This window comes from Meleagris gallopavo, chromosome 5 (genome assembly GCF_905368555.1).
Source record: "Meleagris gallopavo chromosome 5, MGAL_WU_HG_1.1, whole genome shotgun sequence".
NCBI classification, from domain to species: Eukaryota; Metazoa; Chordata; class Aves; order Galliformes; family Phasianidae; genus Meleagris; species Meleagris gallopavo.
The window spans coordinates 25,393,140-25,414,490 of NC_139408.1; the positions used below are offsets into that span (position 1 = coordinate 25,393,140).

Consider the following 21,351-nt stretch of genomic DNA (forward strand, 5'->3'; position numbering starts at 1 on the left):
GTGAATTTCTTTGACTTAGAACCATCTTCTATTTTTAACTAAAACTTGCAGCTACTTGAAACTGTGGAGATTTAATATCAAGCTGTACAATTTAGCATCGAGGTATTAATTTGTTGTTAAGGTTGTTGCTTCACATGTCATTACTCTTAACTGCAAGATGTTACTAATACGGAAACATTAAGCGTGTTATTTAAGCAAGTATTGGGCTTTATTTCTTCTTTATTTCCACAGCCGTTTGTTGAATGGGGAAACAATCTCAAAGTTATCTACCTCGCCAAATACTGATCAATGCTCTGAAGGCAATACACCAGGGAAGTTTTCATCTGTGGAATACTGTTACAGAAAACTTAAAGACTTTTCCAGGAGTGATGAACTTAATGATGAAAAAGGTATCTCTTTTTTAGTTCAGATGCAGCTATCTGAAAAACAAAAAGTATCTTCATTTGGAAATAAAAAAGGAGCAGAAAGGGTCTCTAATGACTCAGCTGTCATGGCTCATATCAATAAAAATGATCAAAAAATGGAAAAGTTGAATGACAGCCGTGGGCAGACTGGATGTCAAAAACAGACCTCTAAAGGCTCCTCTCCTGATCATTATAAGGAGAAAAATGAGCCTGAAACCTTTATTACAGGGACAAGAATGACAAAAACAAAGGTGCTAGGAGATTTAAGTCAGCCTGCAAATAGCTGTCTAGAACAAAACAGAGCTCAGGTGTCCAATAAAAAGACTAGAATGGATATCAATACAAAAGGCCATAGTCCTTCCCCAGAAAATTTTGTTAACAAAATGAAGAAAGCAGCAGTGTATGGAAACCTAGCATCTGCACATCCAAACCAAGCGGCCAAGAATTTGGAGAGAGAGGCACCATCGGACTTAGAAAGTCATGAAAACTCATCGGTGGAACATCAAGAATTTCTGATGGTGGCAACATCAGTTGGAAATCTCACTAAGATGAACACACAGGCACCACTCTCTTATGTTGAAAAAAAATGGCATAGTGCTGAGTTGTTAAGTGCTGGAATGTCTAAAACAGCCACAGATGTGCTCGGGAACTGGCAAGAAGATGAGGAAAATGAGATTTCTGATACTGACAGTACTTACTCTGTGGATTCACTCTCCTGCGCTTATGCAAAAGCTTTCACAGAGAAGCTGAAGCAAGATGATTTCCACAGAAATAAATGTCTTGCCAACCCAGAAGATTCTGAGAGTGATGACAGCCAAATGTCACAAGACTCTCTGGTAGAAAAGGAAAATAAAGCCAAAAAACAAAATAAAAGCCAATTTCAGAAATTAAAGGCCCGCTACCAGCCAGCTAAGCTTTACAAAAGCAGATCTGAACACCGTGTTTCATCTTTAGTGACATCGTATGCATCACATAGGAGACTGGGAGAGGCTGAAAGAAGCTTTTCTCTGGACAGCTTGGGTGATGGAGAAGAGGTGCCAACAGAAGATCCAGTAGAAGAATCCAAATCTGATTCATCTGATGAAGTCCCAGCAGAGATTTTTTGGAAGTTACAAACTCCAAGACCACAAACTGTACAGACTGAAGAAGGCCATGAGTCCAAGATCTGCAACAGAGATGCAGAAGGAACAAATTACAATCTGAAACTGAGTAGTTCTTTCTATTTGGACACTAAGCAACAGCCTGCTTTCAATAATGCTAGCAAGCAGTTTCTGAAGGATGCAAAGGTCTCTTTTGCAGAGCAAGAAAGGTCACTTGATAGAAGACTTTATTATGCAAGTGGAGATCCTTTGCTTACAACTGATGCTTGGTCATCCTATGACTCGAAGGTTGAAATCAGCAGCCCCAGAATAACAGCGCCTTCTTCCCATGAGCATCTAGAATTTCAAGATGCTCGTTTCTATTCTTTGAGCAAGCCAAAAGGTTGGCTGAAGAAAGATGATCTAAAACAGTCAGCTGCTGAAGTTTCTTTTGTTTCTGGCTCTAAGCAGATACACAGCATTACTCGTTTATCACATGATATAAAAGAAATAAACACAAGTTTCTCCTCTGACACAACAGAAGTACCTTTACCTGAAACAACAGCTGCAAGCAGAGGCTTTGAGAGTGAGGAATGTATAAACGCAGATGAAAATTCTTCCTTGGAATCTCAAGATATAACATCCACATTTGTAAGTTCAGTAGGACCAAGCTCTTCTTTTGTTCATATTTCAGTAAAACCTGATTATTATGAACATTCTAGGGCAAATCATCCTGAACAAGAACAAATAAATGAATTATCCACTTACAGATCTACCACTGAATGCACACAAGGATTCAGCTGTTTGGAAAGCTTCTCCACTGCAGACTGCTTGTCACCAATACCCAGTAAAGAGGAGGATTCTTTCCCTACAACTCATCCAGAACTGCTGAAAGATCACAAGCTGAAAAAGCCACCTTTTGTTTCTGTGTTGCCTGTGCACATTTTGGAGAAGAGAAACAGTTGTGTAGAAGCAGATTTAGAAGGCAATTTCCTCAGAACTATTGAAAAAGATGACCTAGATGATGACTGCAGTAACTCAATGATAGAATCAAAGATAACAGATTCAAACACTGGCAGTACATCTGTTGGTGCATCTGCTGCTGGATCTTCTACAGAACTTGCCTATAATGTAGTCTCAACACAGGCTTCAGCGGTAAAACAAGTACATTTTGGAAACTGTGTGCAGCTTTTTCCAAGAAGGGAAATACCAACATGTTGTGATGAAAGTTTTTTTCTCAATGACTTAACAAATAAGAAGTGCTCCCCAGGAAGCACTCAGGAGCATCAGGTGTTGGCTGGACAAGGAGCAGAATCAGCTGTTTTGCAAGGTCTCCTCATGTCTAGGGAGAGTAAATTGGAAGCACTGCAAGATACAGATTATGAACAAATACCTGCAGAAGCAGCAACTGTAAATGCAGATTTTTCCTCACAGAAGGTAGCATATAAATGTAACCCTTTAGTTATTGCTTACAGTGCAACACCAATAGAGATGTGTGAAAAAGAGAAAATCTGTATGGAAACAAGCATAGACAGCCTATCAGAGATTATAGCAGAGGAGCCTTCACTCAGAGAGAAAGAAGAACACGAACCAAAGGATGAAGACTTGTCTTCATTAAATCATTATGAATTTAAAAGCAAACCTGTTTCAAAAAATTACTCCTATGGGCGCTCTCTAGCAGACAGTCCTGTAAGTTGCTTATCCCAGCACATTTCAGAAAATTCTACATTATGCGCTGACAATATAAGAGAAGAAAGCAGTGAAAGCAAAGAACACGGTATGTTGAATTCTCAGGTTGTAGATCAGAAAGAGTTTTCATCCAAATATAAGAACCTACTGGTAAATGAAGTTAGTTATCTCACAGTGAATGTAAGTGGGCAGGACGCTGAGTCCTTCCCTGGTGCTGTTTGTGAGAACACAGGTGATTTGCTCCCAGAATCTAATTCAAGCATATTTTACAAAGCTTCACCAAAAGCTAATTTTTTTCAAAGTGCATCTGAGACTGAAAATTATGATACGCTATTAGAGCATGTTACAGTAGTGAAAGGAGATTGTGATGCTACATCTAATCATAGTGTGGAAGCCAGGGCCACAAAATGTTGTTCTGTCATACATTCCAACTGTCTTTGTACAACGTGCTCTTCAACATCAATAGGGGAGAAGAACAATATGTATAAGGTGACTGACAGTTCTGTGGAATCTGATGCAACCATTCCCTTGGAAACAGAAACAAAGTTCTTAATTGAATCAAGAGAAGAGAAAAAACCCTTTTCTGAATGTGATTGCCCAGAGGACATTTTGCTTCTTGAAGACCATTTTAACTCAGAATTGGGAAGAGTATTTGAATACAACACAGATAAAGTAGGTACTGTTTCTCAAGAGGAGAGTCTGTGTACAGATAAAGAATCCAAGTTTTTAAGAAACCCAGAAGCTGATCCAGAAAAAACTGTGATTCCTTATCAGAATACAAAAGCAAACACTGGAGAAATGACAAAGTTAAACAATAGTGCAAGCAACCTAGAAGAAAATGGAGTGAAAATGAAATCAAGAGAGATAGAAAGTGTACCTGACTGCTTAATAGCCAAAGTCGAAAGTGTAACTGCAGATAGGTGTGGTGAGAATTTTAAAGGCATCGATCTATCTCAGAATCTGAAGAAACCCATTGATATCGTAGATTCTGAGGTTCTGTGTAAGTTTTATACAAATCCGCACCGGACACATGAAGAGACAGAGAAAGATGAATTACAGGTAGTTCGCACCGGTATACAACACACTCAGGAGTCAAAAGTACTCATGCACCCTGATAGCTTTTTTCAAAAAGAGGAAAGTGAGAAAATAATCAGTATTTATTCACCAGAGCTTTCTGTTTCTCCCCAAAGCTCGCCTTCAGATATGCATTCCCACAGAATAGATTTTACTCAGAATGCTCAAGGCTTACCTGATGCTTGTGAAGGGCTTTTGCAGATGAGCAGAACAAGAGAAAATGTGTTTAATACAGAGAATATAGATACTACGGAACGAATCACAGATAGGCAAGGAAATATTTTAGAAAAAAATGAAAATGAAGAAAAAATAGATTCTAGCAATTTAACTGAACATTACATGCCACATTGTTTGCCCCATGAAGACTTTGACCAGAAAAACGAGATTAACGTATGTGAAGTGACTGGGAGTGAAGAACAAATCATCATGACAAACACGGAGGGAATGGTTATTAGGAATCAAGAAGACATGCACACAGATGAAAACGTTCTATTTACTGAAGAATCTCCAGCATCAGATGCACTGCATCAGATGTACTGTAACAGAGATGACAAAGAGGAAATTTTAAATCAGTTCAAGATCCCTGAAAGATACCTTACACCTTCAGGAGTAGGAGAGAATACACTATCAGAAGATGGTTCACAATACCACAGTCCTCTTGAAATGAATGAAGATGGTGGCTCAGAGGACTCTGCTACTGATACAAGAAATACATCTATGGAAGGTATTGATGTGTATGAATATTCAGTTCATGATAATATTAGTAATAGCCAATACAGACTTGAAGAAGAATCTAAAAGTCTTCATATTAAAGAGAACAGCCATGTGTATATGAGTTGTTCAACACAATATCCTGAGCATGGCACTTCAGAGAACATAAGTGTTGTTAGAAGACCTGAAATTTGTGGACTGGATGCTATAGACTCAGGAATTGTTGATGAGAAAGCGCATTTGAAAGCAGTGGACAAAACAGAGAAGCAGATGTTTTTAGAAAACAGGGAGGAGGTAGAACTGATAGTTCTACAAAACCTGAATGAATTATTCCCTGAAAGCAAAGACAGCTGTCATAAGGACAACAGACTAAATGAAATCTTAAGAGAAAGCCAATGGGTGTCTACTAGCTTTTCGACAAATAATGGAGATAACGGCAAACAGCAAAATTCAGCAGCAATGCTGAAGTCTACCAAAAACATCCAAGAAAGTTCAGTTAAAGACTCCCTATGCCCATCTGTAAGTCACCTTTTATGTCTTGAAGTAAGTGATAATTCCCATCTTGTTCAAGATGTTTCCACTGAACTGAAAGGTCACACAAAACCATCTAATGGCAATGTTGGAACTGAAGCTGTTCTTCTGTACTATGAAACATTAATGGAGAATGAGGCCTCTGTTGATAGACCTGTTAAAACAGTCAAAAAAGAGGGAAACAACAAAGCTCATTCTGACAAAATTCAAAGTAAAAATGAAGCTTTCCTGCAAAACACGACCACAAAGGACAGACATGAAGAAGACCTCTTTCTATTTAGAAATGATTATTCTGCATCTGGGCAACCTGTCAATGAGAACAGCTTTTCTATGCCCTGTGGAGTGGACAGTCAGGAACCTGAAATGGTTGAGCTTAAGCAAGGGGCTGAAGGAAATTCATTTTCCTTAGAAGAATTAGACTCTTCTGAAGATATAATTGAGGGTCTTAACTCACATGAAGAACACAGTGTAGATTTAATGATTAACAAAATATCAAAAGACTGCTTTAATTCCACAGAAGGAAAAGATCAAGAGGAAAAGGATACCATAATGCCTGATGAGCTGCTCTTCAATAATTCAAGCCTGCTTTCTCCTTCGGAGAAAGCTGCAAGGGAAGATATGGGGGAAAAAACAAAGCATTCCTTACTGGAAATCTCTTCTCAAAATATATTTCACAACATTAGTACAGCTGAGAGAGAACTTCACTCAGGAAGTTCAACACAATGTGATAACAAAGAGAAATGCTTAAACACAAATTATACTATAACAAGCAGTAATAATGATAATGCAAGGTTTCCTGATATCAAGATATGCCAGAGTGAGCCAAGATGTTATCAGGGACATGAAACTTCCAAGGATTGCTGTGTAGACTATCCAGAGATCACTGTTTCTGAGAGCACTTCGACCCTTTCAGTAAGGTTTCCAAACTACAAGAGGAACTCTTGTACTTCTGAACATTCTGCTGGTCTCCTGAATCACCCAAGATCATTTGCAAATGATTTGATTGACAGCAGTGAAGAGAAATGTAAAAATGATGCTGTTCTCTCTGAAGAAACAAAATACTTTGAAAGTGAATCAACTGTTTTAAGTGCATGTCTAACTTTTCCTGATGTTCCACAAAAAGGAGATGAAAAGGATGATAGTTCTGCAGTTACAGAGGCTATAATAGGTAATAAAATCCCTGAAGAAACTGTGGGAACTAATCAAGTGGGGAAAATAATTCAAGATTCTTTTCAGAACTGCAATGATACTAAAGAAAGTAAGATGCCTGAATACTTAGAACACTACAGTAACGCTTCTAGTGTGACTATACCAGAATCAGGAATGCCCATTTTTCAAAGCGTAGGAAAGACTGGCAGTAAAGAATCAAAGTGTGCTTCATCCTACTTTGCAGAAAATACCCCAACTGATATACTGCTTCAGAACTCCAAAAACGTAAGCGTCTTTAACACTTGTTTACTTGATGACTCAAAATCTCTAACAGTTAGTCAGCTTGAAGTCTCACTTCAAGACACCTTTTTGACTGAGCAAGTATCATCTAGTTCTGCTGATCTGCACTCAGTGAAAGAAGGCTTTCCCCAAGCATTTGCAGAAGTTAATCACCCATCCATGAGAGCATTTTCAGAATCTTCTCCAATTTCAGATATAGACCATGGTGAAACTGGCACGTGCGATAGATTACACACAAGTATATTAAAGCATTCTCCACTTGCTGTTTTACAAATGCAAGACACTCAGTCTGATAAATCTGTGGTATTTGATGAGCCAATACGTGCTTCAGGAATTATTTTACTTTCTCTTGCAAAAGCAAACAAGCACTACCCAGTATCAGACACAAACTCTGCTTCGTATGAGAATTCTGCTGAAGATGTGGATCCTGTTTATGGAAGTAATTGTCAGCAACTTGACAATAATACTGAAGTTGATCAACATCACTGGAGTAAAGTTCCAGCACAGAAAGCTTGCACAGAACATGCAGAGAAAGTGCCAGATGATAGTGAATCTCTGGTATTGTCATCAGTACCTCTCTGGGATACTGGAAGGTCAGCTGTGGTTAAAGAGGGACAGATGAGAAAAATACTTAACAGAAACGAGGAAGAACTGCATTCAAGTACTGAGGCTGAACATTTTGCAGTAAAGAAAAAGCAAGAAAAAACAGTAGATAAAGAGCATCTTGAAATGCAAACTAAGGTATCTTCAAATTTGACAAGTGAATTAACGGTCCCAGAGGTGTTGGAACATCTGTTTCCAGGAGATGTTAATGTAGATCCTGAACACACTTATGATTCACTTGGTCCAGCATATCCCACAAACAGCAGGAGTACTGATCCTAGACAATCGTATCACAGTTTTGAAAAAAGTCCTGAAGATCTGCAAGACAATTGTCAATACATGCCTACGGGTGATAATAACCCAGATAGAACAAATATAGATGATAGAAAAGAGATTTTACTTTGCAAAAATAATGCAGGTTCCAATGTTCATGCTGACAGTTTTTCATTAGCAGGAGATGATATAATGAAATCAGAAAGACTGAAATTTTCTTTAATGAATAATGAAAGTACTCCCTTAAAATTTTTACCAACCATGGTAAACCATGGTTTACCTTCCCAAGAACCCCAACTGGTGCAATTCAGGAGCAGAAGGCCATGTTCTACATCATATGATACAAAGAACAGCAAACCTGAACAGAGACCTTATCTACAAAGTCACAGACTATCAGCTCCAGCCTTAGCTGTGTTCTCTGATTTAGATGATACTTTCAAAGCTTCATCTCTGGCAGATTCCTTGTTATATTCTGCATCTAGATCGCTACAAGATTTAAATATGAGTGTGGAGCCTCCATCGCCAACTGAAGATGATCTTCATCTAATTGAAAGATTTTCAAAGCAGGAATCAAAGAATATTCTGCAGGTTAAATCTAAACCCAGATTTCAGCAAAGAATGACACACACTAAGAAGACTGCCAACTGTGATCCAAAAAATTTACAAAATTATGCAGCAAGGACCCAAAGCAGCCAGTCCCTAAAAGACAGTACTGTACATTCTCCATCATCTTTACTGCCCACAGCTCACAGTTCCGTGGGTGCGAAAGAAAATATCCATTCAAAGAGCAGTTCTGTAGCTCAGTGTAGTGAAGAAGCTGGGTACCAACCAGGAACAGATTTATTTTTGCAAGACAGTAAAGATGCAATGCATTTTAGTTCAAGTGATATCAACCCGTATATTCATCCATGGCAACAAGAAGAATCGTGCAAGATTGGCTGGAAACAGTATGTTTTTGGAAGTGCAAGTGATGTCTCTTACCATCAAATGCCTTTAAACCTGGATAATCGTAAAGTTACGAGATGTTCTAGCGTGGACAATGGACTGAATTCTCAAAATTCTCCTTTTCATTCTCATCTCAGTTCATATGCTACAGCAAAAGTTTTATCAAGCACTTTAAGCAGTATTGAAGGTCTTCAAGGATGGGACAATGCCAGACCAGGCTTTGAATCCACATACTCGAGTGACAGTAACAAGCAGTACAGCAATGTGTCCATTGAAACACTGGAAACTAATCCAGAAAATGACGCTGCTGAACTTAAGAATCCTTCTGCACAACCTGGTAGCTCTTCAGTGCAAGTTGATGAAATTGTATTGTTATATCCATCTGAGTCAGAAAGGTCTTCCAAAAAATCACCAGGGGCTACTTGTGAGCAAGGAACACAAACAGTGGCTACAGCAAGGTATAAAAGGCAGAGAAGACACCAGAGAAGCTACACAGATGTTTCTGCAAGAAGGCAGGAAACAAACAGGGACCTATTTCAGCAACATTCTTCTTGGACAAGTATGCAGAATCTATCCATGCATCTGTCACAGCTTATTCAGAACACTTCTGAGCTGCTGGGAAACCTCTCCCAACAAAATATTATAGATAATGAACAGAATATCAAGATCTACCAAAGAAGAATTGAAAAGGGTGCAAAAGCTACTAGTACTACATCAGACAGCTGCACTCAGACTACAGCAGACATAGGCACTCAAACCGAGATTTTGGAAGAATCTCAAATCAAACATGAAGAAAAACAAGTGCAGACAAAATTAGAAAATGAATTAAGGGCAGCTAAAGCAGCAAACTGCAATTTCAATGGAATCAGTGCAGATACAACAGATAAGGTTCCCAAAAGGAAGGAGAAAACATTCTCTCTGGAAGAAAGACCACAAGAAGGAACAGAGATGAGAAATCTGGGCAACGCTGACTTCCATGACAGTCTTGACAGCATTTTGGAAGATTCCTTTATGTGCCTGCCTCTCTTACACAGAACCTCCACCTCCACCTTAGATTTTCAAAAACCATCGTTAAATGCACAGCAGAATTTTGCTCCTGCTAGTGCCAGAGTTTCATCCATCCCATCCCCTTCAGTGAGTTCAGTGCAAGATGATTCTTCATGCACTGTAGTTAGCAGCCCTACTAGGAGCATCTTTCAATCTCCATCATCTTATGCTCAGGGTAAAAGAAGTGTCAATGAGCTAGAGGTTCCAGCAGAAAGAAAACTTCGTTGCAAAAATACTCTTTTGGTTGACAGGGCCTCTTCCCCTATTCTTACTCTTAGTGCTAGTCCCAAAAGCCAGAACGCTTTTAGTAAGCCTTTCTGCCCTATTAAGGAACCCTTTGGATCTTCCAATGATGCTTCAAGCCCCCTTCACAGTCAGAGAAAGAAAAGATCAGGTCAACATTCCGGCATGGATCCTCACGTGGACAATTTTTCACAGACTGAAACAGACAGTGAATGCAGCATTTCTAGAGACAGCAATGGCATAGGAAATATATCTGGAAGTTGCTTAGATAAAAAAGTGGCCAAAAAGATTTTAGGAAAGGATGATTCAAAAGCCGTGGAACAACAGCACAGACTCACTGTTGGCACGCACACTACAATTTGTGCAAAACGACTATACCACTCCAGCAGCACATTAGAGGTCTCTGGCCATACAGAGTTTTTAACAGATGATGTTAGAGACCCCAGTCCGCTGGCGCGTTCGCTCCGTTGTATGTATGTCACAGGGGGAGGAAGATCTGTGCTCGGGGGAATCAGAAATGAGAATTATGTTGGGAATTCTGATACTGCTCTGATTCACAACCACTCACTTTCAGATTCTGGCTTACTTTTTAATCCAAAGCGTAGTGCCTCTTGTTCAAGTCAGGCAAATGTTAATGAGTCTTCAGAACCTCTGGCTGGAGCAGCTTCTCTACAATTACACGATTTCTGGAAAAATGAAAACAGTTGTTCTCTTTTCTCTGATTTGAGTGATGCACAAATTTCCTTACAAAATGACAACCCAAATTCTGTCAGTGAAATTGAATGTGACACTGAAATTCCTCTGAAGAAAAGTACTACTTTAGTCAAGCCTTACAGGCCTCGGAGCTACAGTCTTCGTGACTTACCCATACACAACAAGTTTAGCAACTGGTGTGGTGTTAAGGGCAGTCCTCCAGCTTCATCACTCAGCTTGAGTGGCAGTGCAACTGACCTGCACAGTCAGGCAGAAAGTAAGCCTGGAAGCCAACAAGCAGTGGAAACCGAAGGGAAATCCCAGCTTTGGGGCAGCAGAAGCAGAGAGATTGAGAGACTTCAGAGAGAGCGCGCTCAGATCATGTCTGGCATACACCTGGATCTGCACCAGCATCCCCTTACTGTGGAACTGACTGAGGCAAAGCTGAACTACGGCATTGGTGAAACGGACGCACTGCTGAGGGTTCTGCAGAGCGGAACTGCAGATGACCTGATGACGGTTCCAGTAAAGCAGCAGCTCTATGAAAGGTAAATTGCTTGAAGTTGTTCCGTATTAATTATTTTGAATAGATTTCACGTATAGCTTCATGCAACGTAAATAAAGAGCACTTAATCGCTTACTCACACTGAATGAACAATACGTGAAGAGGTACAGTATTACACTTATATAGTTAAATAATGATTTAAGATGATTTAAGATTTTGGAGTTATTTAAGGAAATTGATGTAAGATTCACCGTAATACAAATCTAGTATTACCTCATTCTTACAACTTTCAGTCACTATGAGAGAGATCATGTGTTGCCTGGTGACCATGATGGTGTATTACATAGATTTGTTATGATGTAAAAATAATCCATGCATCTTGGTTATGCATCTCATGCTTCTCTGAATAAACACTGCCATAGGAATACTGGAAAATGAATTATGAAAAAAATCTGTGCCCTAAATTCTAGAGATTGGATTATAGAACTGTTTGGGAAGTTGTTGTAACTGAAATGGTTAGGAGGAGCTGCATTTATCTCCTTCCCCCACTTTCCCTTTCAAAAGCAGTGGCGTTTTAGAATTTCTTTATCTGTCAGTGCATGACTGAAAGGGATATTTATAGGGGAAGTATATTTTATTAGATTCTTAGAAATTTCATACTACAAAGCTACCTAGTATTTAAGACTTTACATTATAAAGGTTAAAAAACAGCCACAGAAATTGTAACTTTGCATTTTGTCACTCTACTTGTGCTTCCCTGACAGACACATGAGGACCATCGAGACCCTGAGGAAGGAGAGAGAAAAAAGGCTGCAAAGATACCAAAGGAGCCGAAGTCTGAGTCCTCAAAAGCATCTGAGTCTGTTGCAGACCCTGGATGCAAGTAACAGGGATCTGGATCTTCCTAGCAGGCGCCGAGAATATCTGCAACAGCTGAGAAGAGATGTGGTGGAAAATACCAGGTAGGGACTCAACCCTCACTCTTGACCCTCTGATCATTAAGTGTTCACGATAGATGTGCATTCATGGTTCCTGCTGAGATCTGAGACTTGTGGCAGAATTCTTAATTGTCTCAGGATAAATGTGTGCCTGATTATAGGAAACGTTCATTAAAATCTTCTACTGAGTTTCAGTTCATAACCAGCACCTACTTTATGTATGTATGCCAAAGATTCAGTTTTGACTAATCTGTCTTCTTGCTCCATCTCTAACTTGTAAGTCATAGCAAATAGTTTTTTGTATTAATGAAGTTCTGCAGAACCCTCTATCATTTTAAATAGTGTTTTCTCATCCCCCACCATATCCCCTAAATGATTTCTGCTTCCTTTGCAGTTGGGCAGGAGGCAGCATTTTCCCAACGCACAGTTACTTTGTGGGTGTTATGCCAAAGCCATAACGTTAGATCTTACAAAGCTTAGAAACCAGAGTGATTGCTAGAGCAATCTCACTGATCAACTGCCCTCTCAGTGCAAATTGTTTTCCAAAATTAATTCTCCTACAGACTTTAAGTGAGCAAAGGGAAACTTCTGGTTTTCTTTTATTGTTGTTCTGGCAAATTGTCCTGTTCCATGTTGACAGAGGACTTTCTCACGACATTCCATGAGGTGACCTAATTTCAAGTAAGTATGCGTGTTTTCCCCCTCACCTATCCTTACAGAGTTCAAGAACCAAAAAGAAGAAGCATTCAGCACCCTTCAGAGATTGAACTGATGCTCAGAGACTATCAGAGGGCACGAGAGGAAACCAAAACCGAAATTGCACGAGCAAGGGACAAACTTCGGGAGAGAGCTGAGCAAGAGAAAAGACGTATAAGGGAGCAAATATTTGCTCAGTTACAGAAGGTGAGCATTACAGAGGATATTGTTCCCCATTACTCACATTGATGCATTCTTTAAATAAGCTTCTATTGCTCAGTAATTTTTCTGTCTGACATAATGCATAGAAAAACAAATAATGAAATGCAAATTTGGGCTTTAAAAAATTCTCAGTAATCAGTACTACTGAGATTGGTAACTGTTATCTTATTTGTGCTTCTGAACTACATCTTCCTGGAGCTATTTCCGGAGCCCAATTTTTGTGCAAGAAAATTCTGTTTTCACTTTGGATCAAGCTTTTGGAGTCATCCTGCTGGGAACATACCCAGTCTTCAGAAAAGTTTTGTTAAAGAGAATAAGTTTATTTCAGTGTTTCAGCATGTACTTAAGCAGAAAGACCTTCATCTATTTCTTCATTTTTCCTCTTGTTATGCTGTCCCACGTGTGCATGTTTTGTTTAAGCTTCTGCACTTCGTTACCTGTTTTGCACAATGAGTGTGACTTGTCCGGTATTTGAGGACAGTACCTTGTTGGAAAGTACATGTTCTGCCTGTCTCTGACTACACCTTCATGCGCTAATCTTTGTCACAGCCTGACAGTGCAGTTTTAGTTAGAATTGCAGCCTTCCTCTCATAGGTGGTGAATTGTCATTTCATTGCTCTCTGCCCTGCAAGGTACCTAGAATTCAGGCATCTCCAATGGGTGACTGGTTCTTACCACATCTGCTTCCATATTTGTCTTGTGAAACTTCAGCTGAGTTGAAAACCAAATACTTAAAGTACCCTTGGAAGAATAAATCATCTTGAAGTTCTCAGTATTTTCTTATATAATTTTTTCTTCATCTCTTGGGCTGGCACTGAGCTGCAGTAAGATCTTCAGTGTTTAACAACTAAATTTGACCAATAACTTAAGCTCAAGAATTAGGCAAAAAAGTAACAAATTTTTTTAAAGCTTCTTTTCGCCCCTGAGATGCCTGGGAATTGGTTTGGAAGAAAGCCTGGACTCTTTTATAGCAAAGGAACAATGTCAGAAGCTTCAGTTATCCAGATTTTCCTAGACTGATGCATTGATTTGCTCATATAATCGTACAGTTTCAAATGAGCCTGCTTACTAAATACCTTCTGTATGAAGTAAAAAGTAACAGCTTTTGTCAATACTCCTTGAAAGAAAATGGACTTCACGTTATTCCTCTGCCATTTTCCAGTGCTGTTACTGATTTGACTAAGTGCTATACAAGTTTGTCATGCTCTGATCTCTATTACAGGAGGAAGCAAGGCTGAAGACTCTTGCAAGTACAAGCACCTTATGTACAGAATCCAGCCTCAGTCTATCCTCTGGCCCAACATCAGGTTACAACAGTAGCAATACTGCTACATACACTGCAAGTAAACTCAGCAGCTGGGAAGGACAGGTGAGAAACAACTGGCCTGCAAGACCAATATCCCCTAATGTTTTAACAGTAAGAGAGATAACAGGGACAGAAACCTCATTCTAGGTGGTTTATATTCTCTCACAGCTATCAAGCAGGACAAGTTTGTGTCACTAACACGCAGATGGGCTACATGGGGGAGGAGGGAGCCTCATGTCCTGCAAAGGACAGTGACAATTTCATTTTTCAGATTTTAACTTGTAAATAAAAGCCAGTGTGTTATTACTGACAGCAATGCCACTGTCTGTCACATTTTAGCAATAAGGAACATTTTTTTGTGATAGGCCAGAATCTAGTATTTTCAGTGTGCCTTCCTCATTGAAGAGAGATACACGCAGGGACTTGAAAGTCTGTGTGTGTGAACACCAACTTACTTTAAACTGCTTTTTGGAGTGTGCACCTGTGCTAGCGTGTCATACTTGTCTGCTGAACTTCCTCAGTCAAGCTATCATTTCATAACCAGTTGAGAGGCAAAGAAATTAACCCATCATAACGTCAAGGCAGGCTGGTTACAGATATTCCTCTTGATAATGTAACAATTTTTCTTGGTTCAAGCCAAAAGTCTCCATTCTGCTCTTTCCTAAACCAGGTTTCTTCTGGAAGTGCATTGCTTTCAAGAGATACACGAGGTCGTTCAGCTGTTAGAAACAGTCAGCTTTTTATGATAGAGCAACTACAGAAGGATTCAACACTGGGTAAGTAAAGTATATGTTCACCTGCTTATTTCTGTGTTTATCTCAAAACCTAATGAGGTTTCTTATTTATGCTAATCCCAATCTAATTTGATCCTAAGTATTTTGAAGCTGTCTTACCATTACATGAATTCAGAAAAAAAATATTGTCAACCAGTATCCAAAGCACGGAAAAGTAATTGAAAATTTAGTTCCTGTTAAGAAAGTTGGTCTTCTGATGTTGTAGCATTGCTGTACAGTCTTTGGAGAGGCTGCGAGGAAGATAATGTCTTGAATGAACCAAAGAAGCATGGGGCTAAGGCTGCAAAGAGTATAGGATTGTACGTGCAACTTGTTATTTGTATTTCCAGAGTCATGTTTCATATTATTCTTTAGGTTATTAGCTTATATGTGGTTAATAATGTTTATACTTGAGTAATGTAAAATGTAACTGCAGTGTAATATGTGGGCTGTCCAGACAAAGGATGCTAACAGTCTTTCCTTAGGAGGGTTGAAGTCCCTCTAACTGCTCAATGCTATATCTTCTGCACCACTTCAGTGATCATTTTCCTTTTTATTACTTTCCTATGACATTTTGTCTCCTGCAGAAGACAGCAGAATTGAGCCACCACTTTCTTCAGACAGCATCAGTTGTAGGTTCACTCATGGATTAACTATTTCAGTAAGCTCCTCGTCAACACAAGGATACCAAGATTTATCCAAACATATCTTGGCTAATGCTACCACCGAGGTGAGTAAATAAGCACAGTTTTTGCTTATCCCTTCTGCTGGATGTTGTACTGAAAGTTTGTGAGACAAACCTTATTCTTCTGCACTCCTAGTAGGTAATTAGTGCTGGGTATAGCAGGATATATCTGAGCAATTTTAAAAAGTGGGAGGAAACAGGCTGTAACAGTGGAGCACAGGAATGACCACTGCATGTGAGCTGAAATATTCAAGTGAAGCTGGTGCTAATGCTGAATGCTTCTAGCTCCTGAGGGTTTGTACAGTGCAGGTCTTAAATATCTGTATGCCTGCGTAGCCAGAAGCAAAGCATGCAAACTTCACGTTTCAGATCAGATGGAATCATTTGACTTGGAGATGCACGCTTCTCCCAGTGCAGTTTTCTCTCAGAGGTCTACACTATTGTGCAGGCTGGACTTATCAGTCTGACCCAGCGTGGTACTAGAACAAGAAAACTAAATAGTTTCTGTAAAGCCCACTGAATAGCTTATGTGGAAGATAGTGTAGCAGCACACAGAAGCTGAATGTAATTTAACATGTAGATAACTTCCACTTACTTACATGTACATTTGTAATTGTTTTTAAGGTAATGGCAGCATGCTCTCATAACCTGAGGAATCTCTACACCTGCCAAGCAGCTGCTGGCTGGAAGTAAGTTTATGGCAGGTGCTTATAATGGAAGATCTTTAATGCAGTTAACCATCTTTTGTGCCAATACCTTTCATTTGTCTTTGACAGATACCAGTGTACAGAAAAGGAGGTGCTGGTTTACTACAAAGTCTTCCCTTCAGCAACAAAGCATGGATTTTTGGGAGCAGGAGTGATAGAAAGACCTCTTGCGTATGTGTGGGGAATAGTGAGAGATCCGGGCAAAAGGCATCTGTATGACAGATCCATCAACACAGCTCGAATACACAAGAAGATAACAAGTCACATTCAGCTGGGTGAGTACCAACTTCAGTGGCTGACCAGAACTATCATTATGGACTCTTCAGCTCAGATCAGCCAGAAAGAAATGTATGGTCATCTCATCTTGTTTCTTCAGATTTGAAGAACCAGTTTCATTATTTAGTGCAGGAACTTCCATTTTGCAAGACTTTTTCAAACTACGGCTATTACAAATCATATGCTGCAGAAGCATAAGATACAGGTGCTTCCAAAAAGTATCATTTTAATTACATTATCTAATATTAGCATCTTCATGTTAGCTTGAACTTTGTTCTTAGCTGCAACAAGTTCAAATAAGATTTGTTTGTGCATTTTGAAGGATGGGGGGAATTGTGACAAGTTACAGTTGTCAAAGCCTAATTAATTTCCCCTTTGTTTGTTGTTGGTTTTGGATACTTTTTCTGCAGTGTATTTCGTCACTGATACCTCCCTGTGTTACCTACAGCAGCCACGGGATTTCTGCTGCATTACTGTAGAAGCCAAAGAGGTAAGTGCGTATTTTCTCTAAGACAGAGGAGACTGACTAACTTGTCTGAACTCATTGTTCAAGAGCAGAAGGAAGGGAAGGTTATGCTCATAGTTCCAGAGAAAGCTCTAATAGGAAGAAAAGCTACGCTCATTTGACAGAAATGAATTATGTATTAAATCCACTGGCATCTGGCAGTTGTTACTGCCTAATAGTGCTTGGTTCACAACTGTTACAGCATATTCTGGTTACAAACAAGCAGGATTCTGACAAAAAAAAAAAAAAACACAAGAGCTTATTTAGTGAGAAATATGCCTCGTGGTAAACAAAACTGCATGCATTAAAAAATTAAAATTCTCTTTACACTTTCTTTCATGCAGAAGAACTTGTCTGTCTTGGCTATTCAGTCTGTGTATGATGCATCCATGCCTCACCCTTGTAAAGATGTGGTGAGAGGGGAGATTTTGCCCAGTGCATGGATCCTGGAACCTGATGTGGTGAATGGAAGAGATATCACCAGAGTTATTTACATGGCTCAGGTAAGACTTTTCATTACTGTACATCATGTTCAATAACAGTCTAATTAGGATTCTGCTTTTATGTACACGACCCCAGTTTTTACACCATGTGAATTTGCTGCCTTGCACACCAAGTCTCTTCTGTAAATGTTTATTCACAATTTTTGTACATTCTGCTTTTGCATAGTGAACCAGTACACAATATGTTCAGTGTTAGGGACTGGAGAATCTCACCTGCATTTCTATCTTGTTGGAGACACAGAAGTCCACCTCTGCTAACGCTATTTTTGACACGTATGGAAATGCATGTTGTTAACTTTCTTCAACAGAAGTCAGTAAGTCTTTGCATTTAAATAAATACAAAAGAGAAGATGAGGATTCTAGTTAAGAATGAGAAAATCTTGCCCTCCATTGTCTACAGTCATCTGAAAAAGCAGATGTCCTTTAGGACAGTGGTACCAACCACCTAAATACATCCAGAAAAGAATACCCTGCTGCATAATTTATTTTAGAAGGCAGCTAGTGACAGTTAGAATTAGTCCTTTGAACTTTGCTAAAAACACGTTTTGTATAGGTAATTAAAAAAAAAACAACTACTAACCTTTAATAGTAATGATTAGCATATACCTTTATAATGCATTTTAAAACTTTCTACACATTTTATGCATGTATTAGTGGAATGCAACATGTGTTTTCAGTAACACTACACACCTATGTTTTGAACTAGCAATATTTAAGCTCAAACTCAAAACCAGTGTTGAAACTACTATCAAATATGCAAAGCCTTCAAAGTCTATGGAATATTGGGAAGAAAAAGATCCAATTCACCACAGAAATTACAGTATTTGGCTGTAAACTACTTTTGTGGTTAATATTTTATGTGCAGCACCAGAGCTAGTTGAGCCTGGAGAAAGTGTTCAAAAATGGGTCATGCAACACATGCCTTTCTTCTACCTTGTACAGGTGGATCTGGGTGCCCCAGCTATCCCAGCACGGCTCCTGAGCTCCATCGCTAAGCGGCAGCCTTTGGTCATTGCTCGACTAGCACACTTCCTTGCCAGTTAGCACTGATCAAGAAACTGGGATATTCTACAGCATCTGAAAGGTTGCAAGGAGACACAAGCATCCATAAGGGTAATGTAAAATGTCTGCTCTTACATCAGGAACAATCAAACCTCACTTGAGGAGCCTAATTGCTAACTCTGGACTACTAAAATGGATAGCTTGGAAAAAATAACAAATATCATTTTAGCTAATGCTGCTTAGAAGAAACCCAGCAAGTTTTTTGAGTAGCCTATCTTCTGGAAACAGCTGTGAAAATCCTCTATGAGCAAGAGGAAGGAGTGCTGTCTCTATCAATAGCAGAGGAAGAGAATTCTCTTTACAATAGCCAGAATTGTACCGTTTTGTTTCCATTTCCAAGGAACTATGAAGGTTGACCTTCTCCTTTCAGGAGAGTTTGACAAAAAAGGCAACGGAAGCAATGAAATGCTACTAAAACCTGGAAATAGTATTCACATGGCTTGAGACCTTTTACAAACTTCTGAGCAGAAATGCAAGGCCACTTCCTTGTGTTGAGATAAATATCAAATACAGAATCCCTCTAGCAGCAGCTAGAGTCAGCTTGCCATGGTAAATTATTTACTTCCCAGTGGAGAGAAGCTAAAGCAGCATGACATCCATAAGTCATCTCAGCTGATAGACTTTTCTCATAGTTGGCTGACTGCTTACAGCCAGTACAGTACAAAGGATTTCCAATTACCACTACACTATGCAGCAACAGTGGAAACCACCACACCTCAGGACACAGTTTTACTGCACTACAAAATTAGGTGCTTTGAAATAGAGAAACCAAACTGACAGTTCTGAACAATAACTCATTAATAGGAAGAAGTACAGAGTAGTCAGCATGTTCCTAGAATTTGAATCCTGCTCATAAGAGTAGCTCCAGCACTTTTCCACAATGGCTTTTTCCATGAGCCTGTCTCTACTTTTACCTAGAAGCATTAAAAGCTGAAAATCCAGCCTGGCCCCTGTTCTCATCATCATTTCTTTGTTCAAAACACAAACAGCTGCCTCCACAGCAGTAAGCACAGCGTCTCCCCACTCAGTTACCTTACAGCTGTTGAGCTCTGTCCAATGCTCATGTTGTCAGGCTTCAAGTGTTTGGTCACAGGTTCCTAAAATTAAACAAAATCACAACCAACTCAAGTATCTGAGTAACTTCATGTAGGTCTTCAGCACAATAGTACAGAAATCACCTAAACTAGCTTCTCTAAGCAATAAAGGCTGATATAATATTGTTTCCTTAGCTCATAGAAGCCTACATTGTTCACATGGCCGTTGCATTTTACATTTGTCAAATGAGAAACATTTATTCAAGCACCCACCTTAGCAGGGCTGTTTCTGCTACTGGAACATGCATAGGTACTTTGGGTCAGAGATGTCTTCCCAGGATACCACAAGCTCACTGCACCTCCCACCATAGGTTCGAGAGCCAAAATCTATTTTTAACTCTATCTTTGCACAGATGTAATTTTGGCTCTCAGCTTCTATGTTACTTCCTATCATTAATATATTAATATATTAAGAAGTTTTAAATGAAGTGACAGTGGCTATTTTAAATTGATATTTAAGGAAATAGCTGTTTTGAGGCATATCAGCCCAAGGCTCCTCCCTGCCCAGCTACAGCAGGAAGAGTAATAAAACACATCATTTCTTATAAATTTGCTTTGTGTTTACTCAAGGTGGCCATTGTTACATTACCCTCAGCGTATTACCATTCTCCTGGGGTGAGGCTCAGCCTTTCTTAGCATCCTGCCAAGCTGCGTCAGGGGATGCTTCACCTGCAGCACTGCACATCCTGCACAGCCTCAGCAACTGCACCAAAAGGCAAATATCCAGATTTGCAGCCTGTCATACCTTTTTGGGGGAGGCAAAACAAAGAAGCTTGAATAAGGTAATACATTAAAGCCTTAGAAAAAGTGAGCAGGAACTGCAGCAAGGTGTATTTATTGGCTGTCACCAGTGCTGCTTCCAGAAGGGATTGCAGGAGGAGATGAGTGGCCTTCAGCCAGTCCACAAAAGATTTGCTCAGTGCTTCGCTTTTTTTCCCCTTTTATTTTGGAGACGGCACTAGAGTTACAGCAGTTTTTGTAGGAAAAACATCTAGGGGGACTCCTGTGTCAATGAAACCAGTGCCTATGAAGGATAATGTCTTATTGTACAGTGCATCAGATGTTTATTTTTATATATACATAAGATTGGTTTTTCTATGTTTACAAATTAAGTTATTTATATATGCTTGTTTTGAAGCATTTTTATATGCTATCAAAGCTAATTTTTATTTTTATCAGTATTAATGTAACTTTTTTTTTTTTAATACAATTGTCAATTGATACTAAAAAGCCTATTTATATGGATGTTTTCTTTTGCAAATATAACATTTTTTAGTACCTGTTAATGTATGGCAATGGTTTGTTGGGAAGGAAGAAATAAAACCTAGTAGACATCAT

The 21,351-nt window shown here is 39.3% G+C and overlaps 2 protein-coding genes across 12 annotated transcripts in view; one reads left to right on the forward strand and one right to left on the reverse strand.

Annotated features, from left to right (window-relative positions):
* STARD9 (StAR related lipid transfer domain containing 9) overlaps positions 1-19,056 on the forward strand; it is a 95,964-nt gene extending 76,908 nt beyond the window's left edge. For all 4 annotated transcript variants that reach the window (XM_031553545.2, XM_085224851.1, XM_085224852.1 and 1 more), the window contains 11 exons: positions 232-11,289; positions 12,011-12,208; positions 12,904-13,087; positions 14,325-14,471; positions 15,079-15,184; positions 15,769-15,911; positions 16,491-16,555; positions 16,643-16,848; positions 17,260-17,339; positions 17,699-17,857; positions 18,800-19,056. In XM_031553545.2, coding sequence (XP_031409405.2) covers positions 232-11,289; positions 12,011-12,208; positions 12,904-13,087; positions 14,325-14,471; positions 15,079-15,184; positions 15,769-15,911; positions 16,491-16,555; positions 16,643-16,848; positions 17,260-17,339; positions 17,699-17,857; positions 18,800-18,901 — 12,448 coding nt within the window. In that variant the 3' untranslated portion in view covers positions 18,902-19,056. The remainder of the gene's footprint in view (positions 1-231; positions 11,290-12,010; positions 12,209-12,903; positions 13,088-14,324; positions 14,472-15,078; positions 15,185-15,768; positions 15,912-16,490; positions 16,556-16,642; positions 16,849-17,259; positions 17,340-17,698; positions 17,858-18,799) is intronic.
* CDAN1 (codanin 1) overlaps positions 1-21,351 on the reverse strand; it is a 58,029-nt gene that overhangs the window by 6,632 nt on the left and 30,046 nt on the right. Inside the window, exons 29-35 of one of the 8 annotated variants that reach the window (XR_014883513.1) lie at positions 20,617-20,758; positions 19,952-20,016; positions 18,791-18,934; positions 18,071-18,177; positions 17,683-17,807; positions 10,635-17,584; positions 1,103-1,569 (exon numbers count right to left, since the gene is read on the reverse strand). The gene's annotated coding sequence lies outside the window, so the exon portion shown is untranslated. The remainder of the gene's footprint in view (positions 1-1,102; positions 1,570-10,634; positions 17,585-17,682; positions 17,808-18,070; positions 18,178-18,790; positions 18,935-19,951; positions 20,017-20,616; positions 20,759-21,351) is intronic. The other 7 variants (XR_014883515.1, XR_014883514.1, XR_014883517.1 and 4 more) reach the window with 7 other exon arrangements.